The 20,422-nt window shown below is 36.7% G+C and overlaps 1 protein-coding gene across 2 annotated transcripts in view; it reads right to left on the reverse strand.

Annotated features, from left to right (window-relative positions):
* Window positions 1–2,441: 2,441 nt before the first annotated feature.
* Window positions 2,442–20,422, reverse strand: part of LOC140171216 (folliculin-interacting protein 2-like) — a 45,161-nt gene continuing 27,180 nt past the window's right edge. Inside the window, exons 8-17 of one of the 2 annotated variants that reach the window (XM_072194429.1) lie at window positions 19,854–20,005; window positions 19,348–19,389; window positions 16,331–16,540; window positions 13,472–13,644; window positions 12,456–12,573; window positions 11,481–11,533; window positions 8,222–9,751; window positions 6,936–7,101; window positions 5,101–5,304; window positions 2,442–4,357 (exon numbers count right to left, since the gene is read on the reverse strand). In XM_072194429.1, coding sequence (XP_072050530.1) covers window positions 4,127–4,357; window positions 5,101–5,304; window positions 6,936–7,101; window positions 8,222–9,751; window positions 11,481–11,533; window positions 12,456–12,573; window positions 13,472–13,644; window positions 16,331–16,540; window positions 19,348–19,389; window positions 19,854–20,005 — 2,879 coding nt within the window. In that variant the 3' untranslated portion in view covers window positions 2,442–4,126. The remainder of the gene's footprint in view (window positions 4,358–5,100; window positions 5,305–6,935; window positions 7,102–8,221; window positions 9,752–11,480; window positions 11,534–12,455; window positions 12,574–13,471; window positions 13,645–16,330; window positions 16,541–19,347; window positions 19,390–19,853; window positions 20,006–20,422) is intronic. The other variant, XM_072194430.1, reaches the window with a different exon arrangement.

Consider the following 20,422-nt stretch of genomic DNA (forward strand, 5'->3'; position numbering starts at 1 on the left):
ACCTTTTGGAATTGGCAGTGCATGCCATAGACAGTAGCGTACCGTGGCCGCCCCAACCCCGGGGAGCTGAAGAAAATTCAATTTTGCCGCCCCTTCCTCAAAAGCCCGAAAAGGTTGACCCCATTCTTTTCTCGGTCGTTTGAAAAAGTGAAGAGCAAAAAAAAAAAAAATAGTATCATTTTTTCAAAATTTTGTACGCTTTATCAAATTCTTCCGCCCTTTTTTATTTACTAATTCTTTTTGCAGCCTTCGCTTTTGGCCGCCCCAGTTTTTGCCGCCCTTCTTCTTCCTACCGCCTTCATTTTGGCCGCCCCTGCTTTTTTACCCGGGGCTGGTACCCCAAAGCCCCCCAAAAATACGCGCATGATAGACTTTGTGGTGCGATCATATCGATTGTGGTGCAGAACTCAAAAGCGTGATCCAGTTGACAGTGATAATCGGATTACATGTAACACTTCTCTGGCAAATTGCATTATACTTCACAAGTAATATACATGTAGAAATGGTTTATAGTTTATCTGTTATTTAGCATTACGCAAAAATCATAACTATATAAATTCTGCACATGACCAGCATGTGATTTTGTCCATGAACATACCAGAAATCAAATTATCATCAAGTCAATTTCTAACCAGTCCGATTTCGATTTCATTTATAAAACTCACACACAGACTTTATGAAAATAAAATATCTAAGAACAAAAGTTGTTCTAATGATGAAAAAACAAAAGTATTGAAGAAATTAAAACAAATATGACAAAGTGCCAGCAATGGGCACTTCAATTTTAGAAGTTTCGGGTTGCAGTTTGAAAAATTAACACACACAACGTTATAGTTGTTTATATTTGTGCTTAAGAACAAAAAGCATGAATTCATAGAATTTTCTTGCAACAAAATATTGCAATTTTTCAAATTCACAAAAAAAGTTGTCAGACATGTTAGCAGTACCTGTACACAAGCATTGGGAGGGGGTTCATAGTGGAAATGTTGGAACTGGTATGTACTGCAGATGCGTTTTAAAGGATCTTCCCGCAGGAGAGGTGTAACCCTCTCAAATAGTACAGGGTTACTCCAACCGCGGTGTAAAGTCAAGTTGGCACAACTTAGCAAGCATTTCATGCTTTTTGGTATAACTTTGGATTGCCATTTCAGGAAAGTAGTTGAGAGATGAGGTGCCATTTCAAAATTCTCTCCAAGAATCTTGAAAAAGTGCAGAATTTCAGAATTGGGCACATTTGTAACCACAATTTTGAACAGAAATAATCAAAAATTACCATATTTTATGGTCTTTTCATATTTGGTATTTAGTTTTTGAGATCCCAGCTGCACATTTCTACCCGATCCAAAATCAAGTAACAAATAATTGTTTTCTCCAAATCGGTAGAATTTAGTTTGCTAAAATGATAAGTTTTTAAACTGTATGTACAACAATCCTTAAGCTTAATGAATATATAACATGCATCTTAGTAAGCACATGATAAAATTGTCGGATAGGCTTTTACGATGGGATTTCATAACAATAAGAAAGTTTTTAGCAGGTTTGCCGTCTGACAAGTTAAAAACTGTCCAACGGTGAACCTGCTAAAAACTTACTAATTCATAACAGTAAAAGTCTACAATGCAAAGATAAATCAGACACTTATATTTTTGAACAGTATTCAATTTTAGATTACCACAGACACATATTAACTTGCTCTATCAGAAACCTACTGATATATTTTCAACAGATGTTGAACAAGGTCTCCAATGAAATTCAAATATGTGTATGTCCATATCAAAACGATGCACTTGTCGGCTGCTACATGTGTCTCATTTCACATAATAGCAAAGAATAAATACCAGACTCATCTCAGAAGTAGAGACAACTTCCAACCATCCCGAGTCACATGGTTTAGGAATACAAAGAACATTCCTTAACCATGTGACTTTGGATGGTTGGAAGTGACCTCCACTTTGGAGATGAGTCTGGTATTTATTCCTAGCTATTATGTGAAATGAGACACATGTAGCAGCCGACAAGTGCATCGTTTTGATATGGATGTATATGTTAACTCAATGAAACCCACTGTATCAAAGGCTGAACTATTGTTAATGTTTTAATATCAAATTCAGGATGGGCAATTAATTCAGAGACATAAAATTTCTAGCTTAAACACTAGCCCAAATTCTAGGTGGGTTAAGTAGGGACCACATTCACAAAAAACAAAAAATCTAAACATAAATTATTTTCTCAACCTAAGCATATGTGACGTGTCATGTCAAAAGGAGACACTTTTGGGCAGGATCGTAAATGGAGAAATAGCCAAAAATCTGCCCGGGTGATTTTTTCACAATTTAGGTTTGTTATTGAATTTGTGATGTTATTAATGTTAAAAATATTGTCTGATAGTTTCAGACCGAATATAACTGGCATATTGTATTTTTTGAGACATTTTTCAAGGTAATTCCTACTCTCAACATTGTCAATAATATTTTTAAAGGCCGATATCTCAATTTCCAATTTTATAATATCATAACTTACGAACTCAATATCTTCACTTAGGAATGTCCGATTTCATTGGGGAAAACGGCGTTGAGGAGCAAAATATCTCTAAATTTAAGATATGTAAAAACCTCAAAATTGATAACCTGCCCAAAAGTGTCTCCTTTTGACATGACATGTCACATATTACTTACATATGCCCACCATGCATAAATATCACTATTTCATGGGCAATTTAAAATAACATAAACTATTTCAATTTCATTCACTGTCATGCAACTTGCATAATGGGTTAATGGATATTATCTACATAAATGTATCTTTTCAAATCACGACACTTAGGCCTAAAAAACTAGATTGTTTGATTGGTGTAACAAGCGAAGACAGCCTTAATATTTCTTGTCAATGTTATTAAACAAGGTTCTTCTCATGTTGAATTTTAAAGAGAAAAACAAAGAAAACCTTCCAAATTTGTGTTGTCTTTTCAGGACTTTTGATACCTATGTTGACATAGACGTGCAACACTAGCATAAACACCCGATCTGTTTAATTTTGTGTGTTTTATCCCTACACTATTTTCAAAAAAGCACCCATTTCAGGAAAGTTGAATGAATTTAGCCTAACCTTTTCATTTTCCCAGTAGTTGGTGTTGGTTGGGTTCCACCAATCAAAAATTGTTTTTTTTATACCCAGGTGAAATACAACAAGACTAAAATTATCTACACTTTATATTTTAAACAAGTATTCATTTCAAAAATATACGGACAACCTACTATAATTGGCACAAGTTACTCAATTATTTTTTTTCTTTTGTTTCTATTTCTACACTTTTGGTAACAATTTCCTGATTTTTGATTAGAAAAAGAAAATTCGAAAGGAATGCAATTTCTTATGTTAAAAATTCTTCAAAGAGGGGGGACTTGGCAGAATTAGTCAAAACATTCATATTATTATTTTTTTTGGTACAAAACATAGCCCTGAATATTATTATCTTTGTATAAACAATTTTAGTCGATGAAAAACAAATCATATCCAAAGATATGACACATGTAACGCAAACAAGTCATGGATATATATAACACATGATCACATGTATACTCTCATATAAAAATACAACGCAAAGCGAATAGCTCTTTCCAAATTAGCGTGTGAAGTTCGTTCTTCCATGACGCAGGGTTTTTTTAATCCATACTGCAATAGCTCATTCCACAAACGATAATTTTAACTGATTGTGCACACCAGATGATCACAGCATAGTTCTTACATGATAACTGATAGTGCCCACCAGATAATCATAGCATAGTTCTCACATGACCAGTGCATGATCATCACATGATCACTGCATGACAAGCACATAGTACCTCTTTCAAACAGATTTCTGTTGGTGTTTGTGAATGTTGTAACTGAAACAGTACAAGTAGAATGTACCTCATTAGATGTTTGTAATGGTAATTGTACGCATTACAGGATCAGAATATGAACATCACATGATCACTTCATGGCATGTAGTCTCAACAGTCTTTGATGGCACACATGGGTATCACATGATCAGAGTTTGAACATCACATGATCACTTATCGCTGCTTCAACTGTCTATTGACGGTATCTATGGGTGTCACATGACTGAGACATGAACATCACATGATTACGGTGTGGCCAGTGCTTCCTTTTCGAATGTCTCCCTGAGGATATTCATAATAACCTGAGGTGCATGAACACTAGTGACTCCTAACAGGAGAGGGATGTCACTAGTTTCCACTCCCAAGGAAACAGATAGATCCTTATGACAGCTTGTTGGGTTTTTGTCCAGGTAGGCTGCCATGAGGGTGCTCTTGAAATACAGCTGTTGAAGACTATCTTCTAGATGCATCAAACACTGTGAATTGAAAAATGAAAAAAAAGAAGATATATTTGTAAGGTAAAAATTAAAACATTTTTGCATGAAAATTTTATATAAGTACAGAATATCAATGAATGAATGCAATTATTTAGCCATAGTATGCTGATATGTCTAATGCAATAGGGTGGAAGTGTAATTAGACATACATCAACAAACGATGCACATGAACTGATTACTGTCCTTTTTCAAAAGTCTAGCCATCTCTGCCGAGAATGTAGGCCACAGATTACCAACTAGAGAGTCCCGAACTGTAATGAGGTCACCCATTCAAAATGTAGGGTCAAAAATCTACCCAGAAATTAGATGGGACATATGACACATTTCTGCCTTACTTATGAGCCACAAGGCAAGGTACGAATGGTATCAGCTTTGTTCAATGCTGGGAAGCTAATAGACTAGCTATGGAGGAGATGTAGTGATGATCCCTCACAGCAACATTTAATAGAGGCATTCAGCCCATTCGCTTCAAAAGAGAGATGGGTACTCAAGCCTGTAAACACAGGTTAGTCCTTAAAGGTTTTTAGGTATGCAATGCATTAGATAGGTGTCACAATGTAATCGTTGTGTGAGTGCAATATTAATTATTAGGAAAATTACTAAAAAAGCTGAAAAACAGCGTGAAATCAATGTAAAAATGTCAAAAATAGGCTGAAAATAAAAGAAAACAAATAAATTTTGGCAATATAAAAAGCTGAAATCAGCTTAAAAGCTGGACTTACATAATCTGGTGGCATTCTCATGTTCCATAACAGTTGTACAGAATCTAAGAGCTGCAACACCGAATCAGAGCAAGCAATTTCTTGTGCTAGTGGTTTCTCTTCACTAGGGGCAGGACGTTCACTCGATAACAACTCCACTGTCAACTTGTCAGTGTCAGCTACAATGTACACAGCTTCTGTGATAGCTTCATCTAGGACAGAATGCTGAGGAGAAAGAAATAAGATTAATTTGTTATAAGTGAGAACTGAACAGATGAAAAATAGAAATGATAATTTTGTTGAGAAAATTACTTAAATGCTTTATTTGTATCTACCCAAGACAAAAAGAGGCATGTATCTTAAGCTGAATTTATACTCGATCGCCAAGCGATTCACCGCTTTTGGAAAACGATGGGCAATTGCCAATTTTGCGATTCATTGCTAGTTGCTTTTGCATTTACACTTAACACGGCGATAGCGATTGCAGACGACAATTATAATATTCTAAATGTCACAAAATACAGTTTTAGAACATCCATTGCTGTCAATAATTATTGCTTTGAATTAATTCATCACCGAAAGTTAAAAATCGAGAAAGGTAAAATAATTAGCAAAATAATAGATCCAATTGGTTGTAAATGATTGGTTGATGCATTCATATGTCAAGCATATCGCTCAAAAGTTGAGATTTCGTCAACTGGCAAAAGCGACATCGTTTTTTGGCCTCGGCGTTTAGAATCAATTGATCGGCTTGACGCTCTTAATACGGAAGAAAACACTGTGAGAATGCGTCAGAATCACTTTTCTGCAAAAGCGATCAAGTATAAATTCAACTTTAGTGGATAGAGAGATATGTCATATCCAACTACCATGCACTGGGTAAATCATTCAGTGTTGATGGTAACTTTGCTCTTCTATACGGGCTGTGGTAGGGTTTACAAACAGCCAGGCGTTACCAATGATCAAAACCTGCATCTGCCCTACAATTCAAATGCAGAAATGGAGAGAGCGGGTAACTGAATATGAATTTTTGCCTCCACCGGGGATCGAACTGCAGACCTTTTGCACCAGAGTGAATCATGACCTTAACCACTGGACCACTGACTGAGCTCACTCATAGATGGACTCAACATTTTACAAATTCCATCACAATATCTAATTTAAAACACCCAATGCCTCACCAATAAGGTTTTAATTTTAAGCACTTTTTGTCAACCTGAGTGGACCTTTTTGTCAACCTGGATGGACCTCCCTTCAAAGGGTCAAACAAAGCAAAATGTGCTTATTTGTGCACATATATTGCAACAGATTTCCTTCTTTTTTACACAAGCTTGTGTCTTGGTTTGTGAGGCATAAATTGAGACACTTTTCAGCACCTGCACATTTTTTCCCACTTCTCAAACATTGTATTCATATTACCATATTTTACAATCTCTGCAATACTGATATGTGCCCTTTTCACTTTTCACTTCAAATAGGACATTCTCTAAATGAATTATGTTGCGTATTTTGGTGTTTACTTGTTGTTTCAAAAAGCTTTCATAGCCTTATGGCATGTCTCACATGGTCTACCCCATAGGTACATTGGGATGTCCATACATCCCCTATGGAAGACATCACTTCAATCTTCTACACAGGGAGTGTGAATTTCAAATTGGGTTACCTGAATGGGTGACCCATTTGGCATTTTTCTGTGTGAAAGATTAAGGTCAAGTCTTCAATAAGGGATGTGTGGATTTCAAATGGAGTTATCAGAATGGGTGACCCATTTGAAATTAGCCTGTGTAGAAGATTAAGGTCATGTCTTCCATTTCAAATGGAATAGTCCATTTCAAGATGTTCCATTCCATTCTTACCTGCACAGAGAGTTCTAACTCGGACATAACTTCTTGTACATCAAGCTCTGCTACACCATGTAGTGCCATCTCAGGAACATATTTCTGTGACAGTCCTCCCAGCAAGGACCTTCCAAAGTTATCTGTATAGTTGCTTTTGGTTTCAATTTCTGATAGTAGCTCAGAACTGGAAAGGAAAAATGGGAGCCATTGTTATTCACAATCAAATAGAATTATTGATTAAAGCGAGTTGGCGCAGCGGTAGTTCCCTCGCTTTGCACCACTGAGGCCCAAGACCTGTATGTGCACTTGGTTTATCCCGATCCATGCTCGCTCTCGCAGGTTTTCTCCGGGATCTCCAGTTTCCTCCTGCTTTCAAAATCGGTGATTAGTTGTTTGGTTATCAAAAACTTCCTTCACCCATTGGAATTTGGGGAGCTGCAGAAAATGGGTGGATGTTACAATCTAAGTGCGGATAGGTTTGCGCCAGGTTCGGCTGCAATCAGCCTAGTTGATGCGATCTGATTGTGATGATTCATCACACAGCGAAATTACAGCGCTTTGAATCCTCTGGAAAAATGCGCTATATAAATTCAGAAATTTATTTATTTAAACTGAAAAGATTCACAAATGAAGAACAATCCTTGTGATCATTAGGCTAATCTGTAGTCTGACTGCTTTTCCCCCTAAATACTTCGTGCAATAATATCAAGAGAGGGCTCCAACTATTGCCTTTTGCCCTTATCTATGCTCAAAGAACCAGCTATTAAAAAGGGCACTGTATAATGTACAACATTATTATGTTACTATGAGACTTTTATATAATGTGTTCTTATTTATTTTTATGTTTTAAATGTTTGAGTGTTTTAATTATAATGTATGTATTTTTCATAGCTATTTTTAATGTAATTGTCATACAATTCAGCCGTTGGCTGCTATGTGATTTCTAATAAATATACAATACAATACAATATATATATCAATAGAAGGCTCTCTTTATGTTACTGTAAGATTTGAGTTCACTCCCATTTCATCAATTTTTGTGATGTCTTCAAAACAGATGGCATGTATCAGCACTGTGGGACAAGAATAATCCATTTAATAGGTATTTTTTCACAACTGCTTCCATATAAATGTCTCAAAGACAAGTACACTACCGAAACCATAGGTTCAGTTGATTCATAAATTCCTGCCTTAATTTCCAGGGAAACAATAATTCCCAAATTGGCATCATTACAAAATGACTTCCTAGCAATAACATTCGCTAAAATCACATCGAAAAAAATATGCAAGAAAATTTCACTTACAATGCTAAAGGAAGCTCTTCATGATCAGGGGTCAAAGTCCCATCAGTATCATAACTGTGTGAAGAGGTAGTAGAATGAGTTGAGATAGCACGAGTGTAGAGTTCAGCACTGGGCCGTGTATCGGCCATGACCTCTGACCCCTTGTTGACCCCCATCCAGAGACCACTGTCTATATCACTGCTGAATACAGAGGAGGTAGAGGATGAAGACGACAGACTCCGCAGAAAAGCTCTTTCTGCTTGATTCAAAACACTGACTTCAGACTTTGTATCAGTTTGGTGATACAAATCATGAGCTTCTTTAAGTCCAGGAGATTTCCGGCCACTGGTTTCCGGGTTAAGACCAGGAGATTTCCGGCCACTTGTTTCCGGGTTATTACTATTTACACCTTGTGTAGAATTGCACTGCTTGGAAGCTAGTTTTAAGCCCTGCAAATCACATATATGATTTCTGCTATTTATCAATCCGTTTGCACGATCCATATTTACACAGTTTCTTCCTATATTCATCATCAGTTTATTTTCATTGTCATCTGTTTTTAATGTGGTACATGGAGTCTGATCCAATGTTTCCCCAGAACGTCCCACATGTGCAACACTCTCTTTCTTTACTTCTAACATAGTGTCATCCTTGCAGCGAATTTCTTGTCGTATCACATGATTAGCATGTCCAACTAGAGCGACTGATTCATATTTTGGGTTCAGAATTGTATCTACAGGATCTTTACATTTGATCAAAGGCTGCTCGGAATCTGTATCTCTACTCGACATCGATGAATGCCCAACAGGAATTTCCAACTCACATTTCCGCTCCAGAACAACATCATCCTTGCATCTTACTACAATGTCTTTTGAATCACAAGATCGTTCTTCTGTCAAATTTACATCATGTTTCTCCTCCATACCACTGCTTATAAGAATTCCACCATCGGTTGTCTGATTTTGATCAGAAGCAGCATTCCGGACAGGTGCTACAAATTCACATTTGACACCTATTGCAGAATCATCATCTTTCCACTTAATTAGTGGTTCTGGAGTCACACCCACAGGAGTTCTTTCACCATCTTCTGGCGTATGTAATTCAGTTTTATCATTCTCTAACATATCCGTTTTAGCCTTGAAATTAGCCTTGAACTCTGCTAGTGTCAACTTCTTTCGATCCAAAACAAAAGCGGATGACTCTACCGGACTTGCTAATGATTCTGACGTTTCTTCCACCGTCTCCAAGGATGACTCTAAATGATGCGTTGGATCTGATGTTAAAGAGGTAAACTGGTCCTCGTTATCAGGTGCAGAAGGATCTGAGTGATACCCACTTTCCGTAGCTTGAATGAAGTCATAGCCACAATTTAACGCAACTTCCTTGTACTCCATGACGACTTGTTCTCTCTTTTCTAGGCTTTCATGGACTTCACTGCAACGAATGAAATAAGTCAGGATATACAGGAGACGACAGACTAAGTCGGCTTTCTTGCCTACGATGATGGTCTTGGCAACCTTATTGGGATATCCTACTGCTCCATACATGTCACTGTAATATCAATTGAATAAAGATAACAAATGATAAATAAATGGCATATATTGTGGTATGATTGCTAAAAGGCAGGGGTATCAATTTGAAGCGAATTAGTGAACTGCCTCTCGCAAAGATTTACTGAAACAGATTGGCATGAATCTTGTCTTCTTGCAGTAAGTTTTGGCAAGAATCTACTGAAGGTGAAAGTAAAATCCTGCTTAACCTTGAGCCTAACAGGGTTAATGGGGCAGTCTTGTCCATAATCATTAGAAACTGCAAAGGTAATAATCACTTTGATACAGCCTCAGAGATCAAAATGTTCAATTTGGCAAGCGCAAGCTTCTTATATGACCAAATAGAAGCCTTCCAAGTTCCAGTTTAATGTTCCAGATGGGTTCTTATAATTCATATTGTGCTGACTCTATGTTATTCACTTTACTACTTGATATTATACTACTGCTAAAATATTTGTTTGCTTAAAATTGTATTATGGTAAATTAAGATGGGTTCTTCGTTTTTTATTTATGTTTATGTGTATATTCGTTGTTTTGATGAAATTATAATTATTTGTTAGTTAAAAGGTGGTACATCGTTATCAGGCCTCGGCTTTGTGATGTACCTACCTTCATCAAATCTTGTTAATACACAATAATTGTATAAACTGCTCCAAAAAAGAAACTTACCAGGTAAGAAATTTGTCTGTCAAATTCAAACGACAAATTGTGTTACACTAAATGGGATATGAGTGGAAGCAGTGTTAATTTACGTGAATTTTGACACCTCATTTGTTGCAAACGGATGAGTATTTTTGAAGTTATGCTTATTTAACCGAACCTATCCACTGGAATGAAAGTTGCACTCATACCACTTGAGATGGTTGGCAGTATACAGGTGTAATCAGTGCTCTCCTCTTCTTCTTTGCATGACTAACTTTCCTATTGCTTCTTGTGAGGATGAAGAATGATCAAAGTTCAATGACAATTGTCCTTATTCAATCATCTGCAACTTTCAAATTTGATAGTAGGCTTGTTCAAATGAGCATAACTTCAAAAGTTTTGATCTGTTTACGACAAATGAGGTGCCAAACTCCGCGTAAATGTACACGCTTCCACTCATATGCTATTCAGTATAATACGATTTGTCGTTTGAACTTGACAGACGAATTTCTTACCTGGTAAGTTACTTTTTGGGACCAGTTTATAATAATGCTATAATGTTTGTATGAGATTGATGAAAATAAAGATTGATTGATTGATTGATTGAATATCTTTCAGCCATACAGTATGATAAAATGGAGATAGTTCTGCTTCGCAAGCAGTAAATGCTTTGACCATTCAAACACTGTTTTCATATAATTTTAACAATAAAACAATACCATACCCACTTTAGTTGTTTACAAAGACAGGAAGCTTATCAACTATTTATGCTAACTAGTTTCCTGTGACCTTTCAAAAATTAAAATTAAAATTGACACAAAATGCAAACCTCTACGGAAAAATTGCATTTTAAAATAACTGGGCTGTGTATCTCAATCAAATGTCTGTAGCTCATAATTGGGATGCAGCATTCACCAACTGTTAAAAGATGCATTTTGGCAATTAGTTGATTAAGTAACTAGTAATGATATTTTTAGAGTGGCATTTATTTTACAAAACTGAATTAGCACAGAAATAGTGACACCATATTCCTCTTTCTGAACAAGTTCATGCCAGATTTAACTAGCAGATTCACTCTAAATACTCACCCTAGCTGGGCCCATAGAGGATTGTAAGGATGCGATTTAGCTAGCCAGTCAAGCTGTAATGAAAACCAGAATATAAACATGTCACCAACTTCATCTTATACACAATTAAGACACATATGTTTACTTAATGATCCCAAGGGCCTTGAGATTTGGACACTTGATACTTCATTGATTCTACCTAAGGTTGTCTCAGGTCAATCGTGAAGTCAACTCCTTCACAATATATCGGGATTCTCCTAATGAAGATGTGTGTTATGTAAATACAAACACATTTTGAGGTGATTTTGACTTTAAAGGTGTGGTTGTTTACCACTGTCACCATCTTAAACCAGAAAGCTAGGGGGTATATGTCAAAGGAAAGTACACTAAAGTTTGTTTGGCTAATAATATAATAGGCACAAATTATTCAGTTTTTGTTACTGTGCACATCAATAAAGTACTAACTCAAGCTCGTGTAAATTCACATAAATGTGCACCAGTCACAAATTTCATAATGCACAACTAGCATAAGTGCTGTGCCCAACTGCGAGCATGCCATTCTATATCAATACACTGTGTTACGAGTCTATTTTTTCACCTATTTTAAGCCAAACAAACATTATAACCAGCAGTGGCAGATGGTGTTGGACAGTATAGTATATCCTGTACTATGCACCGGCGACCGGCGTGTCCAGGATCTTTTCCTGCGTGGGGCTCAGCCCCACTTTCAGAGTTATGCGGGGGGCTTAATGGCTAAAATCGCTAAAAACAGCTGATTTTACATGATTTTTAACAAAGTGAGGGGGCTTCAGCACCCAAAGCCCCCCTGGACATGCCACTGCTATGTTGTATGTATATACACTTCATTGCCAAAAAGTACCCACCCTAAATAACTTTTTGAAGCCCACAGGGTACTTAATGGAATGAATATGGTAACAAGCAACAATGTTTCAATGTGAATGCCGTCAGATTGACTCATTTGAAGTAGGTTCTTACCGTTGTTGATGAGTGTTTGTCCAGGTAAGCACGATTAGGTGTAGCCCCTGCCGGCATCACAGTAGGTACCCACGCAAGATGGTGAGTTAAAACACCGGTAAGCAAACGACTCAAGAAACTGAAATACACAGATAACAAAGAAAGATTGGAAACAATGATGCATAATTTTGTTGCTAAACCAGAACACACAAGTCAGATTTTGACATTTTTAAAACAACAATATATTTCCTTTCTCCTCTGGAAAACCTCCTCACCCATACTTATACTAGCATGCTATGTCCTGTCCTCTCATAAGATATTTACGAACATCACAAACAAAATGTCCACATGCCTCCTATCTTCTCTCTCCCCCTTCGCACACTCTCTCCCTCTCCACCCAAGCTTCTACTTACAAATTTGTTTGCCTGTTTTTGAATGAGTCCAATAGCATAGTAAGTTATCTCATCAGATATATACAAACATCATGAGAGAAATGTCCCCATGCCCCTGTCTTCTCTCTCCCCTTCGCACCCTCCCTCCATGTCAACCCAAGCTTCTACTTACAAGTTTGTTTGCCTGTTACTGAATGAGTCCAATAGCATAATAAGTCATCTCATTAGATATATACAAACATCATGAGAGAAATGTCCCCATGCCCCTGTCTTCTCTCTCCCCTTCGCACCCTCCCTCCATGTCAACCCAAGCTTCTACTTACAAGTTTGTTTGCCTGTTATTGAATGAGTCCAAAGCATAGTAGTTATCTTATCAGATATTTACAAACATCATGAGAGAAATGTCCCCATGCCTCCTATCATTTCTCTCCCCCTATGCACACTCTCTCCCTGTCCACCCAAGCGTCTACTTACAAGTTTGTTTGCCTGTTATTGAATGAGTCCAATAGCATATCATCAGATATATACAAACATCATGAGAGAAATGTCTCCATGCCTTATCTTCTCTGCCTTATCTTCTCTCCCTCCACTCCCCCCCCCCTCCCCTGCACCCTTCCTCCCTCATCCACCCAAGCTTGTACTTACAAGTTTGTTTGCCTGTTATTGAATGAGTCCAATAGCATAGTAAGTTCTCTCATTAGATGTTCACAAAGGTGATTTCTCTGTAGTGGGAATGTCATCATATTTAGCCAGATTGGTTTCTTGATACGTGGGGCAGTGTAGAGAGCATGAACAGAGGAGCGGAATTCCTGTAATGCCTGCAAGATATTACAAAACAAAACTAGATCAGTTGCTTGTAAGACATTTCCAGTGTTTCTCGAGTAATATTGGAGGCGCAAGTTATGACTGCCTTTTGCGAGCTTCTACCTGTAACAAATAGCATTTAAACAAAAAAGAAAACAAAATAGAACTATTAGACGAGAGTATAACTGTAGAACTGCAAATCAATCAAAAATGGTTGCCAGACTGTCATGTGATCAAACAAAATGAGTCCATTTCTATTTAATTTGATATTTATTGCTGAAAAGAAGAGCCAAACTTTATTAATAGGCCTACATGTCGTTTCAATAACATGAAAATAATGTTGTTTCAAGAACTGGTGTCTAATTTGAAAGGGTCTTTCAGCATATGATAAAATGCCTTAAAATAAGATACATATTATCAAAAAGGTGAACGTTCTTCATTTTGTTTGATCACATCACATCTGTAAAAGCAACAAAAAAATACAGCTTTGTCAGAATTACTGACCTGGAAAAAAGTAAACAAAAAAGCAGATGGAAATAATTATTGACCCAATTGTTTTGCAATCACCATCCATCAACCAACTGAAATCACCATCCATCAACCATATGCATACTTTCTCAGACCCTGTTTTGTCCCCAGTCAGGTATGTATGTGCTGAACAGTAAACCATGTCCAGCGGGATGCAAAAATAACATCTAATCTCAGATGCTCATAATCTTATTTAGATTTGTTGTTACATTTTATCACTGATTATTACCATCTATTCCGACACTGGATTCATTGTTGTGCATGGTGATTTAAAGCTGATAAGGTGGGTAAGTCCTAAAAAGATGACTTGAGCTTTTGAAACTCTTGCTCTGGTTACCTTTTTAGAATGAATCCACCCTGCAACTGTCAACCACAAATCCAATGTCTGAATAAAGAGTTATAATCGGTGATAAAATATAAAAACAAATCTAAATAGGAAAAGATAATTAAACTTTCTAAGAAAAAAAATGTAATTAGATCATCGAAAAGGTGAAAAAAAATTTTGTTAGTGTTGTCTGCTTAAATTAAATCAGCTCAATACCATGTATATAAGGTCCAGCTCTCGTAGTCACAAGACACTGTCCTCAGCTTTGTGATTGGAGTGTGCGTCGCCTCTCATATTTAGTACTCTATTATAAATCATTTTTACCTGTTCTTTGTGTATCATCATTGTGAACATAAGGTTTTCATACCTTTCCAAAATGTTTTTCCAACATCACTGTCATCTGTGAATGTAAACAGTCCCAGAGTTTGGGTCAATTTCTAGCTTTTCTACTGTAAATATTATGCCAATGCCCATCAAATTGGCTTGAACCCATGACCTTGTACTAAAACAAAATATCTCTGATAACAAACCCTAGTGACTAGCATTACTATTGAATGGAGAAGAAAAACCAATCTTTCACATCATTAGAGTTCTGCAACCTTTAAATCACTAAAATTGCCATTTGTAGACTGTTCCGAGCCTGCTAGATGCATATTTTTTCAAATATTGAAAACGAGTACTTTATTTGTGAATTTGTTATGTTTTGGCCCGGTTTTTAGCATGTACAATCAATATGAACTTAACTTTATTAAATACGTAAAACTAACCAAGGTCCATCAATAAATAGAAAGAAAATACAGAGAGATTGCTCTGAAGTTACAATCATAAGTTACAAGTCCTACTACGTAAGACTTGGAATCAGTCTATACAGAAGTCGTCGTCAAGCTCACAGTCATTGACACCGTGAAAGCGTACTTGTCGGGGTGCTAACGGATGCATTGTTAGCACCTCATGGCGGCCCCCATACGTGTGTCAAATTTTGTGATTCATGGCAACTTCTGTAAAGCATCCTATAGCATGCAAATTTGGCTAATCCATGTTTCTATGTCAGACCCCTGATTATATCTGCTAATGAAGTGAACAAATGGCAAATATGACAGCAATCTGATAAAAAAAAAATCTGACATAAAAATGAAAGTGGGATAAAAGTATGCATTTTAATATCATGTGAGTGAGGCTGATGAACTGGTAACCATCATGGTTAACCTACACAGCTAACAGTAAATGCTGGGAAAGCAATTTCAAACTTCAGGAACAAACCAGAAGATTCATGAAGTCCTATATGTAACTATAGGTTCATTTGACAGGTGACTCCTCCCTATGAAACTGAAAGTAAAGCTTGTAAGAGCATAGGAGAAACATAATCAACATTTGTAACCCCCTCCCCTAACAAAACTAGTTTCATTCATAGGACTTCAATCTTTTGGTTTGTTCCCTTACAGAGTGCAACTGTGCATTATTTGCAATGTTTTATAAAATAGACATGAGGTATGACCAAATTGGCCTACATATAATAAACATTGCTGATCAGATAGTGGTGCAGTTTGATAAAGTATTTTGAACAGAATCTCTCTGATAATCCCTTTAACTACATGGCACAAATTCCTATATCACTCTGAGTCATGTGCCACTGTAGTTTTCAAAGCTCAATCCCAACATCCCTTCACGTAAACATTACGCAATGTATTCAAATTTGCAAATAGCCCTCATGAATATGCAATAAATACAGCTACATAAAAGCCACAGGGACTTTGCCTCTGTAATTTCAATCTGCACCTCTGTGCAATATAAATAATATTACTCATACTTCAAAGGACCTTTCAAGAGTTCAGAGTTCATGACCTCACCTGCATAACAGGTTGAATATAATTCCTCTTCTGATAGGTCAACGCCTTTTCTATTGCACATGAGAGTTTGTAGAAGTGACCCTCTATCAGGTTGAAGTGGGAGAAGAAGAATGACTGGAATTGCTGCATCTTGTCAACGTCACCTTCCTCAAATAGCGAAATGACGATGCCTATACTGATCTTGGGATTGCGTTCACGTCTTCCAATTGGCTGCAAGAGAAGCGAGTCATAAGTTGCATGTAAGTATGAATATTCATGTCAAACTTAAACCAATTACAATAAATCTTGATGGGGCATTTTGATGGAGTAAAATGGACGGATGAGGTGCTCAATCTGATAAAGTAACCTTTAATACTCTTTCATCTAAATGAGATATTGGTCAGTAAAATGTGCACATTCATAAAAACCCACCACCAGTAATGACACAAACTGTGACCCTTACAGGGCAGACATTAGGTGAGTAAGTATTTGACTGACACTCCTGAAATTTACAATGCCATTCTGTGCATGTTTTAATCAAATTTCTCCATTATTTCGTCATAATTTTATGGGCTTGCTTCATTTATTCCAATCCATTTTTAAGCCTGCTAAGGTGAAGCATATAGGCCACCTCATTTCTTCATTTTATTCATCTATTACACTAAACATTTCCACCAAAACATTCACTCGTTGTAGCTGAAATATGGGCAAATGTTTTTTTAAGTACAGCTGGCTTCAAAGTAATTACCAAGTGCACACCACTCAGTATGACCACAATAAAATAGGACTAATAAACAAAAATTAGTCTAACATAAGAAAAGCTTATAAAAGCAAAGAGTTATGGTCTGATTCCTACTTATTCCTGATTTGGCACTTGCTACATGTATTTGAATGCAAAAATTTAGTAGACTTTCAAAATGTTTTCATTCATGTAACACCCAGCAATTTTGGAGCTGAAATCAGTGAAATGTCTATATAGGGTGACTAACTGGAATTTTATTGGAAACATTCAGCTGAACTCCTTACAGGTTTTCCCACTAGATTACTCTACCTTATTTGAATTTCAAGAAAACGCTAGCTTTGAAAGGCTGAAAAGCAGGCTTTGTATAAATACGATTTATTTGATGTGTAAATGTATTTACAGGTGTGCACCCAATAGAGGCAGAGGAGGCTTAAAGGCATTCCTACAATGCACTATGATTGGGAAATTTGATCAATATAACCTAATTTTAAAGGCAAAGTCCCCATTGCTACACACACAAAATTGTAATTTTAAAACTGCAGCCAACAAGCTAATAGTTGAGACTTATAACTTATTTTTGACTTTCTTACAGGAAATATTCATATTGTCCCACTGCATTAATTTTATTTATAAGTCTCAATGATTTGAATGTTAAATAAAAGGATGAAAATGCCAGATATTTGCACACAATCCCAATGCAAGGTATGGTCAACTGTGCCAAATGTGTACAAAAGCCAGACATACAAGGTCAGAAACCCCATTGGGTTATGGGAATGTCTTTAAACATCCTCTGCAATAAAGGCATGCACCATGCAGAAACAACACACACACAGCACTCAAAGTAGTTTTAGGATAAGGGTAGCCAATCCAATGCTTTAGGATCAGGGTTAAATTTCAGGTAATGGTAAATGTTAGGGTTAAAATGATGTTTTACAGTCAGGGTTTGTTTTTGATTTAGGGTTGAATGAGGGACATGAGTAGAAAACACAGATGACAGTCAGTGTTATTCATTGATATTGGCGCTATACAAATATTTGATTGATTGATTGATTGATTGATTGATTGATTGATTGAATGTTATCAAAATATCATGTCTGTTACAGAAACATGTGAGCACAATTTGATACAATCATGAAATTCCTGAAGACCAGCAATTTTTAAGGTTTTGCTATTGAGGTTTGTATTGATGAGGCATCAGATTATAGTTACGGGTGGTGGCGCCTAATATATGTTCCCTGTAAGTCAACTCCCATTTTGAGGGTTTGGACAAACCAGAACTGACTACAGTAAAAAAATCATATAAATGAACAGTATTGAACACAGCTGCCAGCAGTGTGACAATTGAAACTGTTACTATATATGTCCATGCTCTATGCCAGTCCTTGAGATATGATTACACAAATTACAAGTTACAGTCATGGTTTGAAAGAAAACAAACATATAATTTGACTGCACAGACAGATTGCAGAAATGTCCCCGCAAACTGAAAGTAGTTATGAACTGGAACAATAGAGGATGAAATACTTGCATAGCATGGTACAGGAAGGAAGGGAGGTAATATTATATACCATCATTTAGAGCATCACATGCATTTCCTTCTTTTCGTAAATAATAAACTTGATCAGCAGTGATTGGTCAATATCAAGTTTAGTCACTCCGCGCTTGATGCGCACAGATTGCTGTTTCTGCATGTGTTATCAAGCATAAAGTCAGCTGAGGTACTTGAGTAAATAACATAGACTTGGTACACAAAAGGTACCAGCGAAGCAAGGATCATACAGACTCTGTGCTGCAAACCACCTGATGAACACAAGTGGTTAGATGTCTCCTGTACAAATGTAATGACCAATCCTAGCCTTACATATATATGCATATGTATATAAAATGTGCTATACTAATTTGTACAGTTATAATAATTTCTTTGACTGTTCTTTCAAAGAGGGCCAAGGACTCAGGCTGTTCAAGTTTGAGGGAGATGAGCAGATCCATAATTTATCAAGAGTTGGATAGCAATTTTAATTTTGCTCACTGAAGTTGGAAGAAAGAACTAGATTATCACACACACACACCCACTAAAAACATCATACTTCACTGCAAACCTATTCATTTATGGTGTGAGATTTTAATAACTCAACACAAAGGACAGTACAAGGATCATGTATGTCCGTAATTGGCCCATGAGAGTAAAACATGCATCCACATTGGTGACAGGGTGCAAATAGACTTTCACATCATCAGCCCATAACAAAACATGGTGGATGGATGCATGAGGGAGAGTTAAATATCAACAATTTACCTTAGAATTTGACTTTTTGGATTTTCTCCAGTGGGTCAAGTGCTGGGGACAAATCAATGGTCACATTTGATCAGATATCATGGATATATTCAAAGTGGAGAAAATGTATGCTGCCATTTTTATTAGATGGTCCATCACAATGAGAAGATTACCCTCACTTCCAGCAAAATACGACAGTTAATATTTTGGATTTCGACAGCTTGGAAGTACTCTGTTTGCCACATGAAACATAAGTCAATCATTATCCTTTATTTAACTTAACTGGAATAGGGTAAAAAGGAAAAATATACCTGAACAGTGTATTCTTGAGAAGATTACTTATCAACTTAAAAAGATTCTACAATTCCTTCAGGAAGCAATAAATTATTGTGACTTGAATACCTTTGCGCTTGATTTTATTTGGTGTACAACATATGATATTAATTGCTTGCTTGGTTGATTGACTGCTTGCTCATTTGCTCCCTTGATTGAGCAAATATACTAAACATGCATGTCCTGCTCATTACCTCTTCCATAACATCTGAAGAGCGCCTCCTCATCACGCCATTCTCCATGCTTGTTACTTGGTTACGTAACCAACGCTTGTGGAAACTACTAGGTGTGGTGCTACCGTTGCTAAGCGGTGATGGAAACGGGGTTAAGAAACTGTTGCTGGAAGCTGAAAGATGAGAGTGATACAAAATATTATGGATGCCTTCTATTTTGATCTTTACACCTGTCATTGACAAAAACATAGGTATGGATTGATGCTTAACAAAATATTTGTAACAGATGTTTTTCAGTTTGATTTCGCCGCCTTGCAAATGTGACGATAACCTGCATGATCATATACAACTGGGGGTTTTACAACTTCCAGTGGTAATCCTTTCACATGTGCATGCATCACATAATCTAGTGAACAAGATATATTACTCATCAAAAATTACACTTTGACTGGTTCGAGGCTAAGGTTTCTAACCTTTTTTGGAACATGACCACACTGAAATTCTACTTCTTTCTGCCTGAGTGTGTGTGCTTTGGATGCAATGATAGTCTTGCATGAGGGCCAATCATTCTATACGTCAACGTTCAGCAA

This window comes from Amphiura filiformis, chromosome 15 (genome assembly GCF_039555335.1).
Source record: "Amphiura filiformis chromosome 15, Afil_fr2py, whole genome shotgun sequence".
Classification (NCBI taxonomy): Eukaryota; Metazoa; Echinodermata; class Ophiuroidea; order Amphilepidida; family Amphiuridae; genus Amphiura; species Amphiura filiformis.